The 24,152-nt window shown below is 50.2% G+C and overlaps 1 protein-coding gene across 5 annotated transcripts; it reads right to left on the reverse strand.

Annotated features, from left to right (window-relative positions):
• Positions 1-1,934: 1,934 nt before the first annotated feature.
• On the reverse strand, positions 1,935-24,126 carry Slc43a1 (solute carrier family 43 member 1). Of its 5 annotated transcripts, XM_074045827.1 has the most exons (16): positions 23,686-24,116; positions 23,053-23,210; positions 22,243-22,409; positions 15,271-15,448; positions 15,116-15,171; positions 14,915-14,991; positions 12,674-12,766; positions 10,739-10,872; positions 9,652-9,833; positions 8,247-8,393; positions 8,125-8,160; positions 7,783-7,921; positions 6,272-6,413; positions 5,886-5,959; positions 3,851-3,974; positions 1,936-2,713 (listed from the first exon to the last, which is right to left on the reverse strand). In XM_074045827.1, exons 3-16 carry the CDS (start codon positions 22,394-22,396, stop codon positions 2,567-2,569), a joined length of 1,683 nt encoding a protein of 560 aa, XP_073901928.1. In that variant the 5' UTR covers positions 22,397-22,409; positions 23,053-23,210; positions 23,686-24,116; the 3' UTR covers positions 1,936-2,566. The 5 variants fall into 5 exon arrangements, with proteins under 5 accessions (XP_020023221.1, XP_073901939.1, XP_073901928.1 ...); XM_020167632.2 differs by having other exon boundaries at positions 1,935-2,713; positions 22,243-23,210; positions 23,686-24,118; XM_020167634.2 differs by lacking the exon at positions 23,053-23,210 and having other exon boundaries at positions 23,686-24,115.
• Positions 24,127-24,152: the final 26 nt, after the last annotated feature.

A 24,152-nucleotide genomic window follows, 5' to 3' on the forward strand; every position in this document is an offset into this window, starting at 1 on the left:
CTTCTCATCCCCAGAGACTAGCGATCCTCCAGGAGGTTCATCGCAGGCCTATGTGGGTCTACATGCACCACTCCCTACCTTGCCAGAGCCCTCCACCCTTGCCCTTGGAACTCAGTCCAGCACCCTTCTAACCTGCTCTCTCCCTCTAACCCCAACCCCCAGTCCCAGCTCATCTGCATAAAGTTCCAATTAACACGTTTTTCCTTAGCTATTTGTAATCCCTGAATTCGCTCTCAACCTAGGGCCCGCCTCCCACCGCCCTCTCGTCCTTGCATCAAGGCTCCCGTTAACCCCTGCGCCCCGGGTGGGGGGCACCCTGAGCCTCGGGCCCGCCAGCCTGCGGGGCCAAGGGCGCCAGCGGGGGAGGGGCGCGCGGGGGCGGCGGCTGCGCACGAGGGTCTGGGGTCTGCCAGAGCCCGGGGCTCTGTGGGGGGGGTGGGTTTGGGGGTGGGGGGGCAGCCACTTGTCCGCCCCTTCTTCTGGGAAGAGATAGGGAGGAGGGCTTCTCCTGAGAGTCTCAGGGCGTCGAAATTCCTCGTTCTTCATCCTCCGGCCCCCGCACCCCTCCTCCTCCCCACCACGCACCCTCTTCCCCTCCCCAGCCATCTGTTCCTCTCGGCAGCGCCGCGACAAACACGGCTCCAGCTCGCTTCCGCCCCTGCCCAGCCCCCTCCCCAAACTCCCCCCTCTCCGGGAGTGGGAAAGTGATGACACCCCTTTCCTAGCAATCCCACATGTCTGCCTCTATCTCCTACCCGGTCCCAAGCTCAACTGGGACAGGTTAGACGTCGAGACCCCCCTCCTTCCATGGAGGGGTCGGTGGGGCTGAATATAACGCTTGGAAGCTGGGGGGACGGGTCGGGGAAAGACTGGGGAGACATCAAAAGAGGGGCAGGGCAAGCCTAGGTGGTGTTCTGGAGGCCAAAACCCCAGAGTGTGAGGAGACACAAGGGGGTTTCCCTCCAGGTCGCGGTCCCCAGCCCTGGTCCCAGGCTGAGCCACCCGCAGACACGCAGCGCCGCCTGCTGGCCACACCGATCACCCGGCGCGCGCGGGCTTGGCTTCCTGCGCCTGCCCTCGCCCTAAATCTGGTGGGATCTGATAGATCGCTGGAGGTCAACCTACTCCAGACTTTTAGAAAAGAGAGTGAGGCACAGAGGATACAGTGACATCAGGGCAAGGCCTCTGCGAGTGGGCTGAAGCCGCTGGTGGCTGTTGTCCAATTCTGAGTTTGTATTGTGTGAAAAAGGCTGTGTTGAGAGTCCGGAATAGGTTCAAATCTCTGTAAACCTCTCGGCAGTTTTCTCATTTGAAAATGGGTCAGTCTGTTAGTTACTAAGTCCTCAATAGCACCTATAACAAAGGGAGAGAATATGGCTTATATGGAACGCTGGACTTAAGCATTAGCATTTGGAGGTCCTCCACTGGACAGGGACAGTGAGGAGGATGGATCAAGCCATTAGAGACCACTCTAGCTCTGAGAACTTGGAAGAAGGCTGGGACCTACTTTCTGCCACTTATGTTAAGTGTAAATATTTAATTTTAACATTAAGCTCAAAATTTGCATGAAGTTGGAAGACAGGGGACTACAAATAGGTGTTGCCTTCTGCAGACCTAAGATGCTCTTGTGGGAAAGTTTAAGTCATTTCTTTGCATTTTCTTCAGTATCCTACCCGTCCCCCGCCCCATACAGAGAAAGGCCAATTTCCTGATCTATCCCAAACCCTGGGAATGGGGGCAGGATTTAGTCTTCCTCTAGGCTCTAAGGTAGGGGAGCACATAATTGAGAACAGAGAGCTAGCCAGACAACCAGATCAGAGCATACTGGCACCCCAAGCATCCCACTTAACAGCGAGCTGAGCCCTGATGAGGAAGAGGGATTGGGAGAGAGGGGAGAAAATGATGCTTTCTGTCTCCACACACCCAAGGCACAGGAACACACCAGCAAGATTCTCATTTCCCTTTTTATTTTCTCTAAGACATGTAAATGGCAGCAGGAGTGCAGAAACCCACCTTCCAACCTCTAGAAGGGGCTTCACTCCCTCCAAGGGACTTGAACCCTCCCACACACCCCATCCAGGACACTGCCAGCACCAGCCCCTTCCTTCTGAGGGGAAGGTTGTCTCACACACACACACACACACACACACACACACACGTATGCATGCAAGCACCACACACTCTTGGCAGCTAGAACCTCAGGGTAACCTGGTCCGGTGACCAGCCCTTTGGAGGCACCAGAAGGCAGTTCCGTGAGACCTCTGGGACAAAGGCCTAAAGAAAGGGCAGCTCTGCCCCCTGGTCTCCTCCAATCCAAGGAAGGAGGATCAATCCTGCTAGCACAGTCGCTGTCCTCAGTCAATGGAGGGTTGCTTTTGGGGGATTTTTTTAAAAGAGTACTTTTTTTTCTTTTTGCAAGTCCCTACAAAAATAGAACTCCTCTTAGTATTTATAAATGCATGGCCCCTGGCTCTGCACACGTTACAGGTAGAAAGCCATCTGGGGCATTCCCTTTGGTTGCTCTGGCATTGGTTGCCTGTCATCTAGTTCCTTTAGTCTCAGGAGTCTATGTAGCCATCTTGGGGCCACTGAGCACCTTCTGTGGGCCTGGCCAGTTGTTGGCGAACTCCCTCTGGAGCCGGGCACGGTAGTAGAAGAGGTAGGAAGGTAGCAGGAATCCCAGAAGTGAAAGTAACAGGAGGCCCATGTTCACCTTTAGAGCAAGGAAAGATAAAGAAAGTCAAATGGGTGCTGGTTTGCCCTCATCCTCCTCAGGATCCTATCCTAGACTCCAACAGAGGAGAAGGCAGCCATTTCTTCTCCAGCTCCACAGCCAGAATGAGAAATACAAGCCAGCAGGTGGTGGGCACACTGTAACACCAGCATCTTATTAATGTTCGGCAGCCTGGCAAAGTGTCTGAGATAAGAAGGCAGGGTCTAGAAAACAGCAGAACCTAGTTGGTGCCCACATGACATGGCACTCTCTGGAAGGCAACAGCACTTGCACGTCTGGGCTGGTCAAGCTGCCTTTAAGACAGGACCTGCAGGGCTGGCAGATGTTGGCCAGTGGGACCCCATTCAGGAGGGCGAAAAGAGGTTCTCAGGCATGCTTAAAGAGCTGAGCTGGATGTACAGCCTGGAGGACAGATGACTTGCAGGACCCAGTGTGGTGGCCCTCTTAGGCTCACTCAGTTCACACCTCACTCCACATGACTCATAGTGTGACTTGGGGCAAGGAATCTCAACTCTAAATCACTCCTCACAACCACTGTAGCAAAGATTAAGTGAAAAAAGGCACAAGGTGGGCTTGGCACACAGTGACTGCTAGCTGAGCAGGAGTGGTTAATTCATCACAGTTCTCATGGAAAGAGGACTCTTGGTGAGGGTAGCCCCACAGGGCAAAGAGAAGATCAGTGTTAGGGAGGCAGACATCAGTTCAATGCAAGGAAAAGTGCTGCCTCCTGTACAGGTGGGTGACCTACCACTGAGGGCTCTGGACTAAGAGAAGAGAAACCCCTTTGAGGAGCACTGGAGAGGGTTGCCTGCATTAGGTTGACATGAATGGGACCAGTAGTTTCTGAACCCAGACCCAAAGATCATGCCTGGTCCACTGCACAACACCCAGAAGCTTATTCAAAAAACAGACCCTTAGGGCCAGGCCAAGAGAGGCTGATTCAAAGGTGGGGGTCCTGTGTTTTTAACACTCTGCAATGGGTTCTGATGGGTATTTAGTTTGGGAACTGGGACAACACAAGTGAGGGGTTCTATCACATGTAAGCCCCTGCCCTGCCTCTCCCCCTGTACCGAGGAAAGTAACTCTTGTTCTCCCCACACCAAGTCCAGCTCTCACCCAGAAGGGCTCTCCCTGCAGGGGTCCCACCATGGCCATGAAGAGTGGCTGCTGGAGCAGAGCAACCACAGCGCTGATGAGGGACTGCAGGCCCGTCAGTGTCCCAAAGTGGTTGGATGGGAACCTGTCCAAAGAGGAGAGGCAGAAAATCAGGGGCATGTGGTCCCCTCCTTGGACATCGCTCTGCGTCAGCTAGGTAGAGTGGTGTTTAGAATTCAGGCTCAGCATGTGCTCCTTGGTCCCTGTCCTTGAGTGTGTGTGCCATGACTTCAGGGCCAGTGAGCTGAGTTCTGGCACCTCCTGACTATCGATACTGATACTACCCAGTAGCTCAACCTCTCTGGGCCCCACTTCCTCCACTTACAATGGGGACAGCATGAACCTCACTAGTCTGCTCACTTTCTTCTTCCCATGTGTACTGAGCTACTACTATGTGCCAGGCTCTGCTCTAGGTGCTGTGATAAGGCAATGAGCCAAAAGGATACCTCCTGAAGGTGGCATTCAGATAGAGTGGTGGCAGTCAGACAAGAAGCAACATAAATGCATAGTCTGTTAGACATTTGCTAAGAGCTGGGGAGAAAAGCTAAGTAGAGAAGGGTGGGGGAAGGGGTTGCAAGTATAGACAGGATGGCCAGGGAAAGCCTTGGCAAAAAGAGGACAGCAAGGTAAAGACCTGGAGAAAGTGAGAAGGCCCTGAGCAGGGAACATGCTTGGGGTTTCTGAGGTACAAGGTGACCAGTGTAGCTGAAACACAATGAAGGATGTGGAAGAAAGGAAGGAACAGGGCAGAAAGATTCTGGGGCCAGATTTTATAGGGCCTTTTAGTCCACAGTAAATCCTTAAAGCCTTTGGGCTTTACTGAGTGAAAGGAGATGGAAAGTCACAGACTAATGAAGAGATTTAGATCATAAGTGGTGACCCAGCCCCTATGTTAAAGATAGACTGGCAGTAGGGCTGGACATATAGTTCAGTTGTAGACCACTTACCTAGCATGTGCAAGGCCATGGGTTTGATCCCCAGCATTGCAAATCAAAAAATAAATGAATAAATAAAAATAGCCAGGCACCGGTGGCTCACACTTGTAATCTTAGCTACTCAGGAGGCAGAGATTAGCCAGCCCAGGCAAAGAGTTCACAAGACCCCCATCTTGGAAAACCCTTCACAAAAATAGGGCTGGTGGGGTGGCTCAAGGTGAAGGCCCTGAGTTCAAGCCCCAGTATCGAAAATAAATAAGACAGAAGGGGCAAGAGCAGACTTGGAGACCGTTTAGAGGCTACTACAATGACATGGTGACAATGGCCTGGAGTGAGGTTGCAGCAGGAAAGAAGGGCAGGAGTCAGAGTTGGAGCTAGTGGAGACTGCTAATGAACTGCATGTGGAGTGTGAGGAAAGAAGAATCAAGGATACTGAGAAGTGATGGCTTGAACAGTGAAAGAATTGAAGGAGCCGTCCTCTGCCAGGATGGCTGCAGTGAGGTTTATACAGGTGTGGGGAGAGAAGAATGGGGGCTGGAGTGTTCCTGCCAGTGAGGAGGCCTTGGTAATAGTTAAGATTTTCTCATCACTACTGTAATCGCCTTTTTGACTCCCTCACCCACGCAGGGGAGTCCCTTAGCAGTGCCTGGCAGTGGAAACTAGGAGAAAAAAGGAACAGGGATCTGTCCAATGTGGGGAAGGAAGTCATCAGGAAGACTGCCACTGGGACATTCCTATCAGGCAGGCATGGGTAGGGAAGGAGGGCAGACAGCAGATACAGGTCCAAAGTGTCATCAGACCAAATATTCCAGCTTCCTCCAGGGAAGATGTCCTCACAGTGGAGTCTTCCTGCAGGGTCGTGGGCAGCCTGGAGGAAGTGACCTGCCCCCCATTAGTGGGGCTCTAAGAGAGGAGTGGACTAGCCAGCTTCCAAGATCCCCACTAGCTCTGAGATGTCAGCACTCAAGGCAGGGACTGGATAAGTGCATTCAGGGCATCCGGTCCTTTCAGCTCTGCTACGGGGCAAAGCTCAGGAAGGTGGCTCAGCCCAAATGACTCACACTGCAGCATAGAGCCCTCCACAGGCTGAGTGGAAGAAACCTCGCACCATGGTGTGCAGGACAAAGGTTACCAACTGAAACAAAAGAGAATGAAGAGATTAAGAAAAGGTGTCAAGGCAGGAGGGAGGGTGGACAGGGGAAGAGGGATATGGCCTCGATGGGTCACCTACACATTCCTACGCCTAGTCCATCACCCATCAACCCATTCGACTAGGAATACCTCCTAGGGAACCCGAAAGACAGTCAGATCCAGAGCAGCAGATAAAAACCATGCTTCCATGAGCTGGTGGAGTGGCTCAAATGGTAAAGCTCCTGCCATACAAGCGTGAGACCCTGGGTGAACTGTCCCCAGGGAGGAGTCCTCGGGTGGTAGGGAGAGTGAGTACCTGGAGGTGCAAGTTGTTGATGAGGCAGGTGATACCAAAACCCATGAGCAGAAAGTTGGTCAGGGTGAAGGCGTTGATGGCGTTAGTGAGCTTCTGGATCTTGAGGTAGCGTGGTCTAGTAGGCTTGGTGGCAGCCCCATCCCTGAGAAGAACAGGCAGTCACCAGCCACTGCCTCAACCTCCCTGTTTCCCAGCCTGGCCCCACTCTCTGCTGATATGCCTTCTGTTGGGACATCAGAAAAGGCAGAAAATTGTTTCTCCAGCTCTGTTTCTCAAAGTGTGGTTCCCCCAACCAACTACGCAAGCATCAACCGGGAGCCTTCTTAAAATTCAGATTCACAGGCCCAATCCCAGACCTCCTCAGAATCTCAAGAGTAAGGTCCAGGGAATCTGCATGAAAAATGCTCTGAGCATCTCATGCACACTGAAGCTTGAAATCAGTGTGCATGAGGATGAAATGGAAGGTAGAAAAATGGAGTCTCACGCCTCTCCCAGCAACCTGAACAAAAGAAGACACCATTCCAGAGATGGCTTGGCCCCTGTCTGCCCAGTAGTCTTTCTGGCATGATCAAGAACTCTGAGGCCAGCCCAGGAGAGAGGTCAGTAGGCTAGGGTAAGGGCACATGGCCCATGTGTCCTAGATAGATGGGCTCTGCCATCAGGAGCAGAGGGTAAAAGGGGAAAGCTGTGGCACCACTGGCAGAGAAGGAAGCCACTGGACTGTTTCTTAGATGCCTTCTCTCCTGGTCTTCCCCTTTCTCTCTGCATAAATAGGACTGGTTTGGATTAATGCAAAAACAGCAGAAGCAGCCAGAAGACCTGGGTTCAAGAAGATCCCTATTCCCACCTTTGTGTCATCTCCTACCCCATTATACCAGGCTTACTCTGTGTGATGGGCAGACTGTGAGAGAAGTGATGGTGTGTTACTTGTAAGATTATGTTATGAAATACAATGCAGTTTGCCTTCATCTGTCTCTCATCTCTCTTCCTCTCAGGAAAGCCAGCTACCATTTCACGAGCAGCCCTGAGAGACCAAGTAGGGACCTGGATCCCCTGCCCCCAGCCACACGACTGAGCTTGGAAATCACTCTCAAACCCCAGGCAATACTTCAGATGAGGCAGTCCTGGCCGACAGCTAGACCACAATCTTATGAGACCCCAAGTCAGAACCACCCAGCTAAGTCATTCCCAGAGTCGCAGCTCTTGGCAACCATAGGAGATGACACTGTTTAAAGATGGGGTGATTGCTGCACAAAGATTCCTAACATATCAGTTGTCCCTCCCACCACCCTAAGAAGGCTTTGGAGTATACCTTTTGTGACAGGAGTTCTGGAGCCTGCTATATGATCTTACACAGGTTTCTTAACTGTGTAACCCTGGGTCTCAGCCTCCTCATCTGCCAAGTGAGGACAATCCACCTCAGAAAGCTACTGTGGAACTGATAAGATCGCGCAAGAGAAAATGAAAAACACTGACTGTCTACTTGCAGTCACCATCACTATGTGGATCACCTGGCATCTCCAAGGGCAGTCCCCTCAGTCGGGGTGTCTACGCAGTCCTTGATCCGCCAGTCCATGATGTAGCCGATGAGGGGGCAGGTAAGAAGGCACAGCAACTGCATAGCCCCAAAGATGGAGGAGTAGAACCCGACTGAGCAGGAAGAGAAATGGGGTCAGGATACTAGCATCCCAATGGGTACAGCCACCCACTTCCAGCAGAGGACAGACAGGGCCAAAATTGCCTCCCTCTGATGAATGTTCTCAGATGCCCAGAGCTACGAGGTGGGTCCAGCCCCTGAGGAAAGGGCAGGGGTGGGGTGGATATGGGCCAGGGCCCTGCTTCCATCTCCCTACCTGTCTCTGCCACCTTTTGTCTCAGCTCATTCGTCTCTGTGGATGAAGGAGAGACATAATGAAGAGAGCTCAACCAGGTGAGCCGCCTACGTCCTCATGCCAGTGTCTCAGCAGAGCCTCACCGTGCTTCTGGCCTCGTGTGATGAGGTACTCCAGCATCTTGTTCATGGCGGCCATGTAGAAGATAACCCGCAACTGGGTCATGCCCATAGTGAGGAGACTCCACAGGAAAATGGGGGAACAGAGGCTCTTGCGGAAGGGGACAGACTCTGAGGAGACAGCACAGGGTACTCCCGAGCTCTAAATCTTCCACTTCCCCAACTGTCCCAGCTCATGAAGGTCTAATGGGGCTCTGACACTATGTGACTTTGGATGAAGTAGTGGTGTTTTGAGCAAGTATTATTATTATTGTTGTGGTACTGGGGTTTGAACTCAGGGCCTCAAGCTTGCTAGGCCTGTGCTCTACCACTTGAGCCACTCCACCAGCACTGTGCAACTTTAGTTTTTTCAGAGAAGGGAAGGTTCAGTCTTACTCCCTCCAAGCTCTGTAACTTTCTCCACAGAGCATTTTTAGGTGACCTCTGGGTATGTGCCCTATGCTTCATAAGGCAATAATAACAACAACCTTCTCTTTATGACTTTTTTTTTTTTTTTGAGACAGGGTCTCACTATGTTGCCTAAGCTGGGCTCAAGTGATCCTCCCGCCTTAACCTCCGAAGTAGTTGGGATTACAGGTGCACACCACTGAGTCCAGCTTTTTACCATATTTTATAGGTGAGGAAACTGCAGCTCAGAAAGACAAAAATGCCACAGGGTTGCAAGTGGCAGGTAGGTCTGACTCAGGCTACTATGGAGATGGGCAGCTGGGATAACTGCCTCAAGACTGGACCTGTTTTACTCCACACAAAGAGCTCTGGTGTCTGTGACATTCATCATCCAACTGTCACAACTATTCCTGTTGGGTGGGCGTAATTAGTGCTAGTTTAATTTTGGTGGGTGCTATTTGTGATGAGGAAGGCAGGAGCAACGGAAAGTGATCTACCCAAGCCACATAGCTTATAGATGGGAAGCAGGATTCAAACCCTATCTTCAAACTCTTAAGTCTATCCTCCTTCCCCTAACTGTGGAGCTGATCAGTCCCAGGATCTATAGCACCTTAGGAGGTGGCCCAGCAGGTGGTTGCAGCTCATTCTTCAGCCAGCAAAGGGTGCGACCCAGCCAGTAGATGCAAGGTTCAGCCTGCAGACTCCCTGGCCTGGCTGAGCCTGATGCAACAGATTGGGACATTGCTCCACAGGCCAGGGACCCTGCCCCATGCTGGAAGCTCCTCCTGCTCCTGCCCCACCCAGGGAATCCAGCAGGGTACCCTGAATCTGAATTACCCAGAATTCTTTGAGTGCTGACATCCCCCTCTCCCCATAAATAGGGAGTATGCCCACCACCTGTGCATGAGTATTGTGAGACCAGGGGAGAGACAAGAATGTATGGCCCTGGCCCCCAAGACTGGCATCTTAACCAGTCACTCACTCTCAGGAAGATTTTCTGATGTGCCACGAACATCTTGAGATGAGATGAAGGTGTCAGCCCCCTCCTCCAGGCTGGGGGCTTTCTGGCTCAGCCGCTGGCCTACATTGGTCACGTGGGTATAAAAGCGGTCACCTGTGACCTTGTGGTCCAAGGCCAGCCCGATAAGCTTGATCTTCTTCCTGCTGGCAGCCAGGCCAGAGCATGTGGGAATTAGCCACACAGAGTATGCATTCAACCTCTAGGCAGCTGTTCCAGTTTGTCCCAGGGGTCTCAAACACCCCTTATCTAGCATTGATAATAAGCTCCCTAGGTCAGGGCTCATCTCTGTTGCTCATAGTATCACTCAACAAAGACCCAGTAAATAAATGGCAGATGAATGGTTTTCACTTGGGCCATTCCCATGAAAGAGGCATCATTAAGAATTTAGTTTCTATGTCACCCTGACTCCAACCTTAGATTTCACCCCTTTTCAATAGTATGACTTTCAGAAAGTCAGCTTGTTCTCTGGACCTTTGTGATTAATGGAGTTAAAAACAATTTACATCATACAATTATTTGAGAATAGTGTGGGGGTTAAATACTGTGCGTGGCATCAGCAGGCACTGGATAAATGCCAGCTGTGTAGATATCACCCTATGCACATGGTCCTGGAGCATCATCCCTAGCTGCTTGCAGAACTGAAACAGGGTTAGGAAAAGCTGGCATTCAAGTTGCCCCACAAAAGGTCATATGCTTGATTCATTTGCATTCTCCCTTTTGGGTCCACATGGCATCTGATGCTATGGCCAAAGTGCCTCCTACTCTGATTTCCCTGCCAAACCCAGAAAGAATAATAATAATAGTAACCACGTTTTGACCACCTGTCATGTGCCAGCTCTATTATTTAAAAAACACCTGTGAGCAGGTGGGATCAGGTCCACTGTACAGACAAGAAAGCAGAGCTCAGATAACTGAGGCAATTTGCAAAGCTGAGCTCCAAATTCAGGTTTGACTCCAAAGTTGCTTCTCTTCCTCAAATCACCACAGCCCTGCCTTGCCCTCTGTAGCAAGGTGAGTTCCCTTCCCACCCAAAATCCCCCTCACTCACGTGTAGTTGACTTCCTCGGGGGCAGGAAAGGCTTCTGTGGGCCAGTTGAGGGCACAGTTCAGAAAGATAAGGCAAGCCAGGCCAGACCAGGTGAACATGATGACCATGAAGGGCACACCAGCGTCATAGATCAGCTGTTGGGGAGGGACAGGCTGGAAGAGTCTGACTGGTCCTAGACCCCACCGAGGTAGAACCCTGGCCTTAGAGGCCATAAAAGCCTCTTCTACCCTATTCCTTGTGCCCAATTTCCAGATAAGGGAACACAAACCAGAAATTAAAAGACCCAGAAACTCACAATTCCTCTCCCTCTTTTAACAAAGCTTCTCTAAAGAAGTGTGGAATGGTTCCCACAACAGCTTAAGCTGCTGCCACTCACTCAAATGCCTTGGAAATCTCAACTGTTGCCTTGACAAGGCACACACATTTGGTCTATGACTTCATAAACGCTCATGATTATTCTCACCCCAAAGTGTCATTTCATATTACGTACGAAGAAAATAAATGCGCCAGGTTTACCAGGTCCAACTGTGTTTATCCTGTCCCTTGCTGGTATGGCCCTGGAGGAAAGGTAAGTCCTGTCTGAGACGCCTCATCTCACCTTTTTGGTATTGCAGGTGCTGTGCCTAAGGCCTCCTAACCCCAAAATAAGTAAGCTCTGACTTGACTGAGATTCTGTGCAAATGTATTAGCCCCTATGATGGCAGAAGCTCAATGTAGAAATGAATATGGCTCTCTTGCCCTTCCCGGCAAGCTGTAACTGGGATAAGTGGTGTCTGCCCTGTCAACCCCCTGCTCAGAGCTCCAGTCACTGCCGGGGAAAACCTTTGTTCCTCCTTAGCTCTTTTCTCCCTAGAAGCAGGACAGAACTCCAAAGGACCATGCCCCGAATGTGTGGAGTTAAGATCTGGCTCTGCAAGCTCACCAATGCACTCCCAAGTGAACAAAAGTGTCCTTGAAAATAATGAATTAACTACCCAGGTTGGAGTTGGAGAGACATGTCATCACTCAGTGGAAAGAGCACTTTGATATCATTTGACAGAGGAAGAAACAGAGATCTCCAGATTGCTCTGAGCTAAAATTCTGGGAGCCTCCTGGCTCCTAGATCCACTAGGCTGGCCTATCCATGATCTACTCTGGCACAGGTTTGCTTTGTGACCTTGGACCAAGTCACTCAGCCTCTCTGGAAGGGAGGTATAACCCAAAAGGTTAGATGAGGATGTGAGGGCGATCTGGCTGCGACATCTGTCACCCCATTGATCGCCAGGGTTGATTCGGCTGATCTGGCTGGCTAGGCGGGTGTCCCCTTCCTCCCTCACCGCTCCATGTGCGTCCCCTCCCGAAGCTGTGCGCTCGGTGGAAGAGGACGACCATCCCCGATAGAGGAGGACTGTTCTTCAGTCAAGGGTATAGAGTAGCTGCGCTCCCCTGCTAGAACCTCCAAACAAGCTCTCAAAAGGTTAGATGAAACCAGAGTCAAGCACCTCAAACACCTGTGAGGAGTTGATTGATTCTGAAGGCAAAGCAAAAAACCACTGAAGGTTTTCCAGAGAGTTTTGTGAGCTAGTGCACCCTCTAACATCACCTTGAAAGTCCTGTGAATGCGGATTAGAAAAAGATCAGAGCGGGAAGAACAGGTGAAAAAGCTTGACTTGGCCTAGGAGAGAGGAGGAAAACCTGCACTGGCACATCCGCAAAGGAAGGGAGGAAAGTGAAGTCAGACCCATAGATCAGCAGCAGGGGTGGGGCTGTCCACCCATGGGAATGGCTCCACCCCTGCTGTTTCAATGCTTTTTCCCATGATAGTGGGAACTGACCTCTCATGGCAGGAACTGGCTCACTGAACATAAAGCTACCATCAAGCAGCTCCACCCAGTTCTTGTGTCAAGGCGAAACGACAACCCAGGTAACCTCACTGGCCCTACAAGAGTTCCATACCTTGATTCCTGGGAACGTGATGGCAGAAGAGGCATAGGAGCCAATCATGAGGGCCATGAATGTGGATCGCAGGTTCCCGAACATGTTGGGCAGCTGAGGGAGAAAAGCAGTACTCATGAGCAGGGGACATCCTGACATTGCCTAGGCCTGCCTTTTCCAGCACCTCAGAAAAGGCTTGGAAGCTCCAACCTGGCATTCTCAAAGTGTGCTCCAGGAAAGACCCAGGAGACACAACAGAAAGCCCCAAGGCAAAAACCAATGTGGGAAACTGCATTTTGACCCCCTCTAACATACTCACAATGTACTTTCACACCTACAAGGTTCCCAGAAGTGACCTCAAAAAGAAATTTCATGAATTTTGCTTAATCCCAGAGTTGCCTAAGTTTGTTGTTCATGGAGCCCTTTATCGTGTGACACCTCTGAATACCCGATGGAACAGTTAAACACTGATCTGGTCATAGATAAGAAAACTGAAGCTAAAGGGAAAGAAAAGGACTCAAGTTCACAGAGTGTGTTAAAGACTTTCTCCGCTGTCCAGCCTATCAAGTACCAATGGCTGACCCTGTAACACAATGGTGCTTTTAACCCTCTCAGTGGCTCCAAACATCCCAGCTTACAGTTTCTACTGCACCAAAACAAATCATAGGAAGGGCCAGGGAGGTCAGGTCACCAGAGGAGGTGGCCCTGAAGTACAGAGCAGTCCCAGAATTCAACATTAGTAAAGAATTGATTGTATGTTCTGTTCACTGGCCTGAGCCAGGCCCTCAGGGAAAGGGAAAGCAAAGTCCTTGACCCCCTTTGTGTACACCGCTTTTGACCCCATCATCCTCCCCTGGTCACCAGGTTCCATAGCTGGGTGGAATCTCAGATGCCAGGCAGAAACTAAACCCTTTCCACAGAGTGGAAAATTGAGGCTCGGTAGAGAAGCCTCAAAGAGCTGAGAAGGAAGGTGTTTAAACAAAGAACTGATTTGTCCTCCCCCTCCCCTAAAGTGAATCCAGAAAGACTGAGGCCAAGTTGGCCCCCACTTGAGCAGAGGTTTTGCTGGCACCCTTTATCTGTGAGGCAAACTGCCAAGGACACCAGGGAAGGTGCCAGGGCTAAAGACCCCTGCCCCTCAAGAGTCCAAGAGCACTGTCTCGGTCCCACATTGTGGGGTGGGCAGCGCGGCTAACCACAAGCTGACCAGACTGGAGGGCTGGGAGCTTGCGGGGAACAGCCGCCTTTCTGCTGCAAGCAGGAGTCCCGGCAATTGCAGAGCTGGGGTGGGGCAGGCTCCAGGCCCTACCATTGGCTGGAGATTGCAGGGGCGACGAAGCGTAGGAACAGCCAAGCCCCCTAGGCTGGCTAGTTGAGGATCTGAGGTCAAGCCTCACACCCCAACCCAGGGGAGAAGAGATTTAGCGACCTGAGCCAAGCTGCACAGCGGGGAAGGGGCTGCGGTGGATAGGAAGGGATCAGCTTCCTAGAGAGTTGTGAAATGTCCCCAGCTGGAATTAAAGGCGGCTGCTGGGGTGAGGAGAAATTCAGCCAAAACACCCAGTTTGGCTGCATGAGAGATAAACAACCAGAAGTGGGCCAGGAAAAGCCTCCCCCCCTCCCCCAGTAAGCCTTTAACCTTATACTCACCCACATACATAAACACATACTCTTAGAAAAACACATACACAACACACACACACATATTTAACAGGTTGAGCCATGTGAAAAAGCCAGTTTTGTAGGGCAAGCAACACCAAATGTTGGCAATTTCACATAATTCAACCTCACAAATACATTTACCCATCCATGTCCTTTTACACAGACAGCCTCCATTCCACCACCACCCCTACAGCATGTTGCACAGGCTTTCAGCTGCTCCTTCCCCCACACTATCACATTACCCAGTTTAATTTTTCTTCCCGGCACTTATGACTACTGATATAACTTATTAGTTTACTTGCTGACTGGATTCTCTGTTCTCTCCTAATCTCCAAACGGAACTTCCTGGAAGATGACTCCTGTTGGGACTGTAGCCCCAGTTAGAACAGAGCCCAAGAGCCATGCATGGTCTTGGAACACACACTCATACACACGCACACATACGAACAGCCCTTGACCCACCCTCAGCTCCCACCTGTGAGATCCAGCTCACACATATGTGCTGGATCTTTACCTGTGTAACCCCTCCCCACCTCACTCACCTCTAACCCCACCCCACTCCCAGGTGTCCTACTGCCAAGCCAGGCCTGTCATACTCACAGTGAGTGAAGTGAACGTCAAGCAGATGCCAGCAAACCCATTCAGGGACAGTGCCAGGAATATCAATGGAGACAGAACTGGAAAGGGGGAGAGGAGCAGACAAAGAGAGCTGGGAGAGGCCAAGGACAGGAGCTGGGTAAATGTCCATCTTCACCCTACCCATTCTTTTCCTGTGGAAGCATAAGAAGCCGGAAAGCTCACCTTCAGTGTCCCGAGAGGCCAAGGCTATGAGGGTGCAGGATGCAGCAAAGCAGGCACTGTGAGGACACAGGGAAAGGGGAAGGGCCTGACCTGTAAGCCTCCACTCCCCCGCAGTTCTTCCCAGCCCTCTAGCTGCCACAGCACAGCCACCTCACCTGCCAACCAGCCGCAGTGGCCGGGGACCAAAGCGGTCCATGAGGATCCCCAGAGGCAGGGTGGTGGCACTGAGCAGAAAGGATCCAATGGTGAAGCCCAGATTGAGCATATTGTCCTGCTGGTCACAGCTTGGCCACTGGTGTTGCCCATCCTGGGTGGTATTGGTCCTGTTCTTAGCTGAGAAGAGGGAAGACTCAGCACATGACATTAAGAGTAGCCACACACAGGAGAGAGCAGCCCAATTCTGGTTGAGGTCCTGCCTCCAAATCCCAGGCCTTTGACTTGAACCAATCAGGTGCCTCTGGGGTTATCGTGGAGTCGTGTTTATTAAGTTTGGGTGGGAGGTGGTCCACAAAGGACAGCATTTAGTATCTGACCCTGGGAGAGTCACATATACCCTCCACCTGAGGCTTTCACTAGCTCAAATGAGATAATAGACATCAAATTGCTAACCAAGTTGTAACAGTTACCCAATGTCCAGGCTTAGGGAGTTGTGGATCCCCAATGGGGAGCATCCACCAATAGAGAGACAAAATCAGTGAGTGGTGCTCTAATGCATGCAAAAAGAATTCACTTAAAACGTACAGGAAGCTTTCCCTATAAATGACATTCTGCTAAAATAATAGTAGTAAGTATTTACTGAACGCTTAACTATGGTCCACGCACTGTTCTAAACAGTCCCTGTATTATCTCACAACAGCCCTTAAGTCAGTTAATAAAGTACCCCATCCTCCAGATGATGAAACTGAGACACTGCCCTCCAGTACCCTTCAGAAATTCACCTGGAGGGCTTCTCCTCGAGGTGACCTGCCAACCTGGAGTTGTGACAAAGCAATGAGAAAGGATAGCATGGGAGAGGAGGGGATTTCATTGAACTCTGTGCACACTGAGTCATGAGGTGGCTGCCCCCCCTGCCTCCAATTTGTTACTGGGCAATCCTGCCAAGATAAACAGTCTGTACCTGGGAGGCAGGCAGAACAGGGTCTCCATTCCCACCATCAGCCTTACTAACTGTGCAGTCTTGGACAGGGAACTGCCTGGTTTGCCTTTCAGGCACCTTGTCTGTACACAGGAGCAGAGAATGAATGGCTAAGCCACAGGCGCTCTGGAGGAGACCTCAACTGGAGACAGTGAACAGAGCGCTGTGTACAGGTATGGCCTAAGGGAGATGCTCCTGAAACAGCTGACAAATGAAGAAAGGAGCACAGTCTCTGGGTGCTGCAGATCCCACAGTAATGAAGACAGGAAGCTCTCAGGCTCTCCAGGGGCTTACATTAGGTGATAGGACACAAAAGAATGCTGACTTAAAGTGGCAAGTGCTTCAAAGACAACAAAACAGAGGGATGCCATAGTGCCTGGATCCAAGGGAAGAGGGTAGAAATGACCCCTGACTGCAGATAACCTAGGGTAACCAAAGGGCATGCAGGCAGCACAAGGTAATTGGATCTGTGTGTTAAGATCAGAAAGAACATGAAGAGCTGTCAGATGATGAGTGCCAGCCACTCATGGAAAGGACTGCCTTGGGCAACAGGGAGCTCCCCACTGCTGCCAGCTGCTAAAGGGGCCAAAGAAAGTGCTGAGGCACCTGGAAGAAGTGGTTAGCGGGTTAGACCACACAGCTCTTGGGGTTCATGCTAGCCCTCTAATTTAGCAATCCTTATGATCACTGGTCGTTTCTCCACCAGGTTTGTCTGCATGGGTTTATTCACACTACACCCACGTATTGGACGTTTACTATATGCCAGCACTGTGTTGGGACAATGGGTTAAGCAAGAAGAAATGGAAAGATAGTTAAGACCAGCACTGACCCCAACCACGTTCAGCTTGGCTGGCAGTGTTGGCTATTAAGAGTACTGTAAGTTGCATGGGAGGGCCACTTTAAAATCAGGAGTTGACACATAAAAATCCAGATTGCTGGCTTATTAAAAATTTGGAAGATCGACAGTAGGCACCTATAGCCCCAGCTACTCAGGAAGCTGTTGCAGGATTGCTTAAATCCAGGAATTCCCAAAACTAGCCTGGGGAACATAGTAAGACCTCATCTCAAAAAATAAATAAATAAAATAAAATAAAACTGGAAGATCCAGCCACTACTGAAACTGAATGGAGGCCTCCCTTTTTTCCAGGAATTGCCTTCTCAAAATCACATACAGACAGACATTTAGCTCCCAGACAGACATTTGCTGTCTTATACTTGCCTTGATTTACTCAGTTATTATCATCTACCTTACCTTTACTGGCATTTGAATTGGCAACCCCTGAATTCGAACTTGTCCCTGCTCCTAAGTCTTTCACAATCACGTGACAATTTCCCTAAACAACAATCCCATTAGCTTGCAATTAATACCTACTTTTTAAATAGAATCTCAATTAATTCTTACAACAACCTAAAAACTTAACATAATGGTCCCCATTACAGATGATGAGGCTCCCAGAAACAAAGCCACGCAGTTACCCAGCTTCTTACACGTGAGCATGAAAGAAAGGCTTAAGTGGTACATGGCATGGTTTCTGAGGTCTCATAGTTATCAGTTATCTGAATGTGCATTAGAAACCTCATGTACATATGTAAGTATTAGAAACAAATATATGAATAGGTGTGTGTGTGACATCAAACCCAAGATTTTAAGGATATTAAACTTTAAATGATAGTACCTCTGGCACACAGAAATAGCAAAATCATGAAGGTGGACTGCAAATGACTAAGTCTGAGAAACACCAGGACTGGGGGGTCAAGGTTAAACATGCACTCATCTCTCATCAAATCCTGACTCCACTAACTGTGCTGCTGAAACTCTCTAAGGTGCTGTGATTCCATCTGTGAAATGGGGACAGTGGTCTGAACTATGAGAGGCTAGCTCTAAGGACCGTCACATGCACCTGGAGCAAACACAAAATGACTCCCTGATGCTTCACTTTCCTGCAACTGACATGGTCACATTCACCAAACACACCTTAGTCTGAGCTCTAGCTGGTATCTTGACTATGGCTGGACTCCCCCAGTTGAACCCAGAGCTGTTGGAGGTCAGGGATATCAATGCATTCCCATGAGGCCCAGCAAGAAGGTTCTGGGGTTAGAAGTGAAGTTGAATCCTCACTTTGCTCTCCTCCCTCCCAGTGCTGGGCATGCAACCAGGGCCTCACGCATGCGAGGGAAATGCTCTACATTGAGCTACATCCCCAGCCCAGCCCTCACTCTGCTCCTTATTAGCTGGGTGGCCTTGGCAAGTTACTTAGCATCTCTCAGTTTCAGGTTTGTCTTCTGTAAATGAAATTACAATAATACCTACAGCACAGATTTGCAATAAGGACTAAAGATCTAACTCAAGCCAGGTGCCAGTTGCTCATGCCTGTAATCCTAGCTACTTGAGAGGCTGAGATCAGGAGGATCTCTCTTTGAGGCCAGCCCTGGCAAACCATTCAAGAGACCGCATCTCCAAAATAACCAGAGCAAAATGGACTGGAGGTGTGGCTCAAACAGTACAGCATTTGCTTTGCAAGTGCAAAGCCCTGAATTCAAATGCCAGTCCCACCAAAAAAGAAAATTTAACTAGCAAACAGTAAAGGCTTAATGAACATTAGTGGTTGTTACTTTGGCACTTACACTGGACTTATACTAGCATATGATGAACTGAAATGCCCCTGCCTAAATTCTAAATAACACGTCATTAACTGTGATGCCCCAGGGTATAGAACAAAGCCCTGAAAACGGACAGTGTGGCCAGAGAACCCCAAAGCCTACACTAACAAAAATTTCAATAATGAGCTCCACATTTGTTGAACTCTTTCAATATTCATTAAATGACATCATTTGATTCTCACATCATTGTTCTGTGGCAGCAAGGTAACAACTGTCTACTCCTTTTTACAGATTTGGAAAGAAATAGAGACTCAGAGAGGAAAGTGACTTGCCTAAAGTCACACAGCAAATGATGGCAAAGCTGGACCCAAACATCACAACTACCCCCATCTGCAGCCTAAAATTTGGCCTGCTTGCTCTCGTTTCATTTTCACAATTGGGTTTATTGGTTCCATTTTACATATGGGGTAATTGGATCAAAACAGGAAACCAACATATACAAAGTTGTACTCCAAGATGCCTGTCTCTTTCTACAAGGAGGACACTGATTCCTGGCCTTGTTTGGGGGATACTGTAGAGAGAGGTGAAGACTCACAACGAATGAAGTTCCAAGAAGCAGAAAGTCATCAAGTGTGGTAGAGCACACTTGTAATCCCAGCACTTGGGAGAGTGAGCCAGGAGGATAGTGACTTTGAGGCTAGCCTGGGCTAGCAAGACCTGCTACATAGCGGGAGGGGAAAAAAACATTTTTATCAGAAAACATGAGTGAGACCGAACAGAAAACAGCATTTCCAGTTTTCCTTCCACAGTCTCTTGCTTGAATGGGAGAGAGGCTGAGGAAGAGGCATGTTGTACCCTGCTTTCCAAGAATGGAGAAGTAAGAAAAAGGAGAAAAGTTAGCTTTGGTCACCTCCAGTGATCCCAAATAGCACCTCAAAATACCAAGTCGGTACCTCATACCATATACAAAAATTAACTCAAAATGGACCAAGGATTGAAATAAGAGCTAAAACTATAAGAACAGGAAAACACAGGTATAAATCTTTGTGACTTTAGATTAGGCAATGGTTTCTTAAACATAACACCAGAACAAGAGTGGCAGAAAAATAGGTAAATTGGACTTCAATATTCATAAGTGTTATTATGTACCAAAAGACCCCATGAAGTGAAAAGACAACCCATGGTGGAAGAAAATTTTTTGTGAATCATGTATCTGAGAAGGAACTTGTATTTAGAGTATGAAGATCTCTTACAATTCAATAAAAAGGGCTGAGAGTATAGCTCAGTGGCAGAGTGTATGTATGTCTAGCATGTGCAAAGCTCCAAAATAAACAATCATTAATAATAAAAAGACAACTCAATTTTAAAATAGATAGGCAAAGGATATGAATAGGCATTTTTCCAAAGACATACCAATGGCACATGAAAAAACATTTACCTCCATTAGCCATTAGAAAAAATTTTAAAAGATACCACTTTATATCCAGTAGAATAGTTGTAATAATAGTAATAAGAGCAATAACAAATGTTAATGATGTAGAGAAGCTAGGACCCTCATACACTACTGGTGGGAATATAAAATGGTGTAGACATGTTAGAAAACAGTCTGGCAGCTCTTCAAAATGTTACCCTCATGGCAACTTTAAGAAAAATAAAAACATATGTCCATACAAAAACTTGTACGCTTGTTCTTAGCATTATTCATAATAGCCAAAAAGTGGAAACAACCCAAATGTCCATCAATAGCTGAAGGAATAAATAAAATAGGATGGATCCACATAATGGAGTATTATTCAGCTATAAAAAGAAGGTGCACTGGAGATGTGGCTCAGTGGTAGACCACTTGACTACCATGTGCAAGGCTCTGGGTTCAATCCCTGGCACTGCAAAAAAAAAAGTTCTAATATATGGTAGAACAAGGATGAACCTTGAAAACAGTATTCTAAATGAAAGAAGCCAGTTACAAAAGACAAGATTCCATTTATAGAAAATGTTCAGAACAGGTAAATCTAATTTTTGTCATAGGCAAACCTATGACAGAAAGATGAATGGTGGCCTAGTGCATGGGGGTAGGTTCTGCTAATGGGTACAAGGTTACTATTGGGGGTAAAGAAAATGTTCTAAAAATTGATTGTGGGGATGACTGCATAACTGCATTCTAAAACCTACAGAACTGTATACTTTAAGTGAGAGAGTTGTAAGGTATATGAATTATATCTTAATAAAGTTGTTTTACAATTTTTTAAAAGCACGGGTGGAAGGATGGGCTCTTAAGAGGAGTTTTGGGGGTGACAGAAATGTTTTGAATATTTCCTGGAATATGGAAATTTGTCAAATATGAAAATGTATGATGCAAATTAATCTTCAGTAAAGTTGATTTAGAAAAACACCACCACCCCCAAGTGCAGAAGATAAGAAGCTACTGTAGAGGCATTGAGACCCTCAGGCAGCAAACTCCAGGTTCTTTTCAGACTCCAGGAGAAGCTCAGAGGGCACTTGGGCATGGTATGGATCTCCTAGTGCCCCACACACACTTTCGTCCTCTTGGCCATCCTGAAGCGTCTATCATTTCATCTCAGGCCTCCTCCTCAACGGACCCGCCCTGCCTTTCTCAGCCAGCACCAACTCCACCTCCCCAGCCCCCAGCCCTCAGTATGTGGGGCCAGAAGGCCTGGGCAAGTTGCCCTCTCTTAGTGCCACCTGTTGCTTCTTTACAGATAACCCTGACAGGGGTGGGGCAGCCCCCCAGGGTGGAGCAACTGCTGTTAGAACAGAGATCAAGACCTCTCTCCTCCACCCCCAAAGAAGTGGTTCCCTCCCACAGCCATAACAAGATGCTGTGAGGCAAGGAGTTGATTGAGGAGCCAGAAGAAGCACTGTTGAGTCTTATGGCACTCCCAAGGGACAGATACTATTGTTCTCATTCTGGTGACCAGATAACTGACTGCTCAGTGTTTAAGGAACTCACTAATGTCACCCAGCTAGTAAAAGTGGTGGAAGCTGGAACTCAAATCCAAGCTGCCTTTCTTCCATGCTTGTTCCACCACATGGAGAAGGGAAAAGGGAATGAGAGGGGGAGGGGCCCTCACCCAGCTATGTCCTGCTGTAGACTAGAGTCTGTCAAAGGCATAAGATTGTTCAACAGTCCCAGGATACCTGGCATTCAGTGACCACTGGATTAGATAATCCTAGTGGAGTGGGCTGAATGCCACCCATTCTCCAGGTAAACTTTAAAGAGGTAAGGAAGTAGGCTGACTCCTGGCCATCCCGTGCTCCCATCTGGAGCATCCCTACTTTATAACCATCTGATCACCTGTCCTTTTTCCAGTTTCCATGGCCACCCTCTGCCGTGCCTCCCCCCCCAAACCACCCAGTCCCTTCTCAGGTATACCTGGGCACAAGCTGGAATAGAAGCCCTCTTTCTTGAGCATGATCAGCAGGGAGCCCCAGCCCAGGAGCACCGCAGAGAAGAAGAGGTTCTCCAGCACAGCAGTGCAGGCCATCCACCAGCGCCTGTTATAAGCCTGCTTCAGCGTGGGGGCCATGCTGGCCGAGATACTGCAAAGAAAGAGAGCACTGAGCGAAGGACCTCCCAGCGGCCCCTGGGAAGGGTACCGCATCATGTTGGCTACTGAGAGCCCTGGGGCCAACCCGCGATGGAGTCTTCATGGAGGTCCCACAGCGCCCTGGACTTCCCAGCTGGTGCGGCTGAGCTGGCTCCCTGCGCTCTGGTAGTGCCAAGGGCGCACGCGGCGCTGGGCTCCTGCCGGGCCACTATCGGAAACAAGAAAGGTCCTGTCTGCGCGCAGAAGCTTCCTGGCGCGTGGCCGGGCTTTCCCACCCAGGCCAGGGCGCGCGGAGCCCGCTCTTGGGGGCGGGGGGGGGGGAATCCCGAACTTCTCCAAGTCTCCAAAGGTCATTAATGCCACTAATCTTTACTCTGATGCCACTGCTGGTCCATGTCAGCCTCTTGTGTCCGGGAGGACCCCCAGAAGCAGCCAGGAGGAGGACAGGGAAGACCCCACCGCCCCCATTCTTTTGCCCGGCTCAGTCCACTCCTCTCTGGGGCCAGAGGAAAGTCCTCCCCCTTTCCACACCAGGCGACCCGTGTCCCTACGGTCTCATGGGCCAATCCAACAACTGCCACGTGGAGAGAGACCCTGCGCAGGCCCTGAGGCGCCCTCGCGCGCCCCTCTCTTACTTTCTTGGCGCCCAGCACTACGCGCGCCTCGGAGCCTGCCAGCCCCACGGTCCCTAGGAAGGGGCTTGGGCTCCGGCAGGAAGTCCGGTGGTTGCTGACTTTATAAGGGCAGTGGCGGCGGCTGGATTCGAGGTCCGGCGGCTGGGTGTTTATCAGAGCTAGGGAAGGAGCGGGAGCTCGTCGCACGCGCGGTCACTACAGCCGCCGCTGGAGGCGATCGGACGCGAGCCGTGCGGGGGCGAAGAGACACAGGGAATGGGGGTGGGGAGGGAGATGTAGAAAAGAGCAGAGGACAGGGAAAGGAAAAAAAAAAAGGCCAAGAGCAAGGGCAGTGAAGCACGAGTCACTTCTCCCGGGGCCTCAGTACCCTCATCTGTGAAATGGGGCTTTGGATTTAGAACTTCCGGAGGTCCGGGTGCTGACAAGTGCTGCTCTAAACAGAGGAAACACAGCAAGAGGGGGCCCTAGACGAAAAGGAGAGTCAGAGGGGCCAGAGAAAGGAGGAGGGAGGGAATGCGCTAGGATCCACTGGCTCAGGTTGCCAGCACTTCTTGGAGAGCTTGACCAATGTGTGTCGGTGGGAGCCTGCGGGCAGCTGAGGACCCCAACCCCCCCGCCCCGATGCTCACTCACCTCGGGTCGGGGGCAAACGGGCCTCCTGCAGCCGCTGACGTCCCGGAGATGGCAGAGCCTTCGCGGCGTGTCCACACTGTGGGCGTCCCGGGTCCCGCGGGCCCAGCCCTGTGCCGCGCCCACACTGGGGTCTTCTCTACGCGCGGAATCTAGGCAGCCTCAGAGCTTCAACCCCCTCGGAAGAATTGGCCGAGCTGGGAACCCAGCGGGCGCCACGGACCGGTGAAGCGGGACATGGACAACACGATCTACCGAGTCGGTAGTTGTATTTACAGGCGTCCGGAGTTGCGCCCCGAGGTGGGGGCGGGGGATCCCTTCCCTTCCCCTCCCCCTAGGTCGAGTTTTACGTGCACGTGACTCGCCCTCTGGTCCCTACACTCTTCTCCCTCTCCCCCAACCCCTCGCACACGCCCAAGCGCCTAAATTTTCACCCCTGACTCCCTACTTTCTCCCTTGCCCCCTGTCCC

The sequence above is a fragment of the Castor canadensis genome, chromosome 1 (genome assembly GCF_047511655.1).
Source record: "Castor canadensis chromosome 1, mCasCan1.hap1v2, whole genome shotgun sequence".
Lineage (NCBI taxonomy): Eukaryota > Metazoa > Chordata > Mammalia > Rodentia > Castoridae > Castor > Castor canadensis.

Excerpts from the sequence above, each read along its gene's own strand:
- Slc43a1 (XM_020167632.2), bottom strand. The coding sequence starts at position 22,474 with ATGATGCGGTACCCTTCCCAGGGGCCGCTGGGAGGTCCTTCGCTCAGT. Across the intron at positions 12,767-14,914 it reads TGACGTTCACTTCACTCACT|CTGCCCAACATGTTCGGGAA; the intron begins GTGAGTATGACA and ends TTTCTCCCTCAG. Across the intron at positions 8,161-8,246 it reads CACACGAGGCCAGAAGCACG|AGACGAATGAGCTGAGACAA; the intron begins GTGAGGCTCTGC and ends CTTCATCCACAG.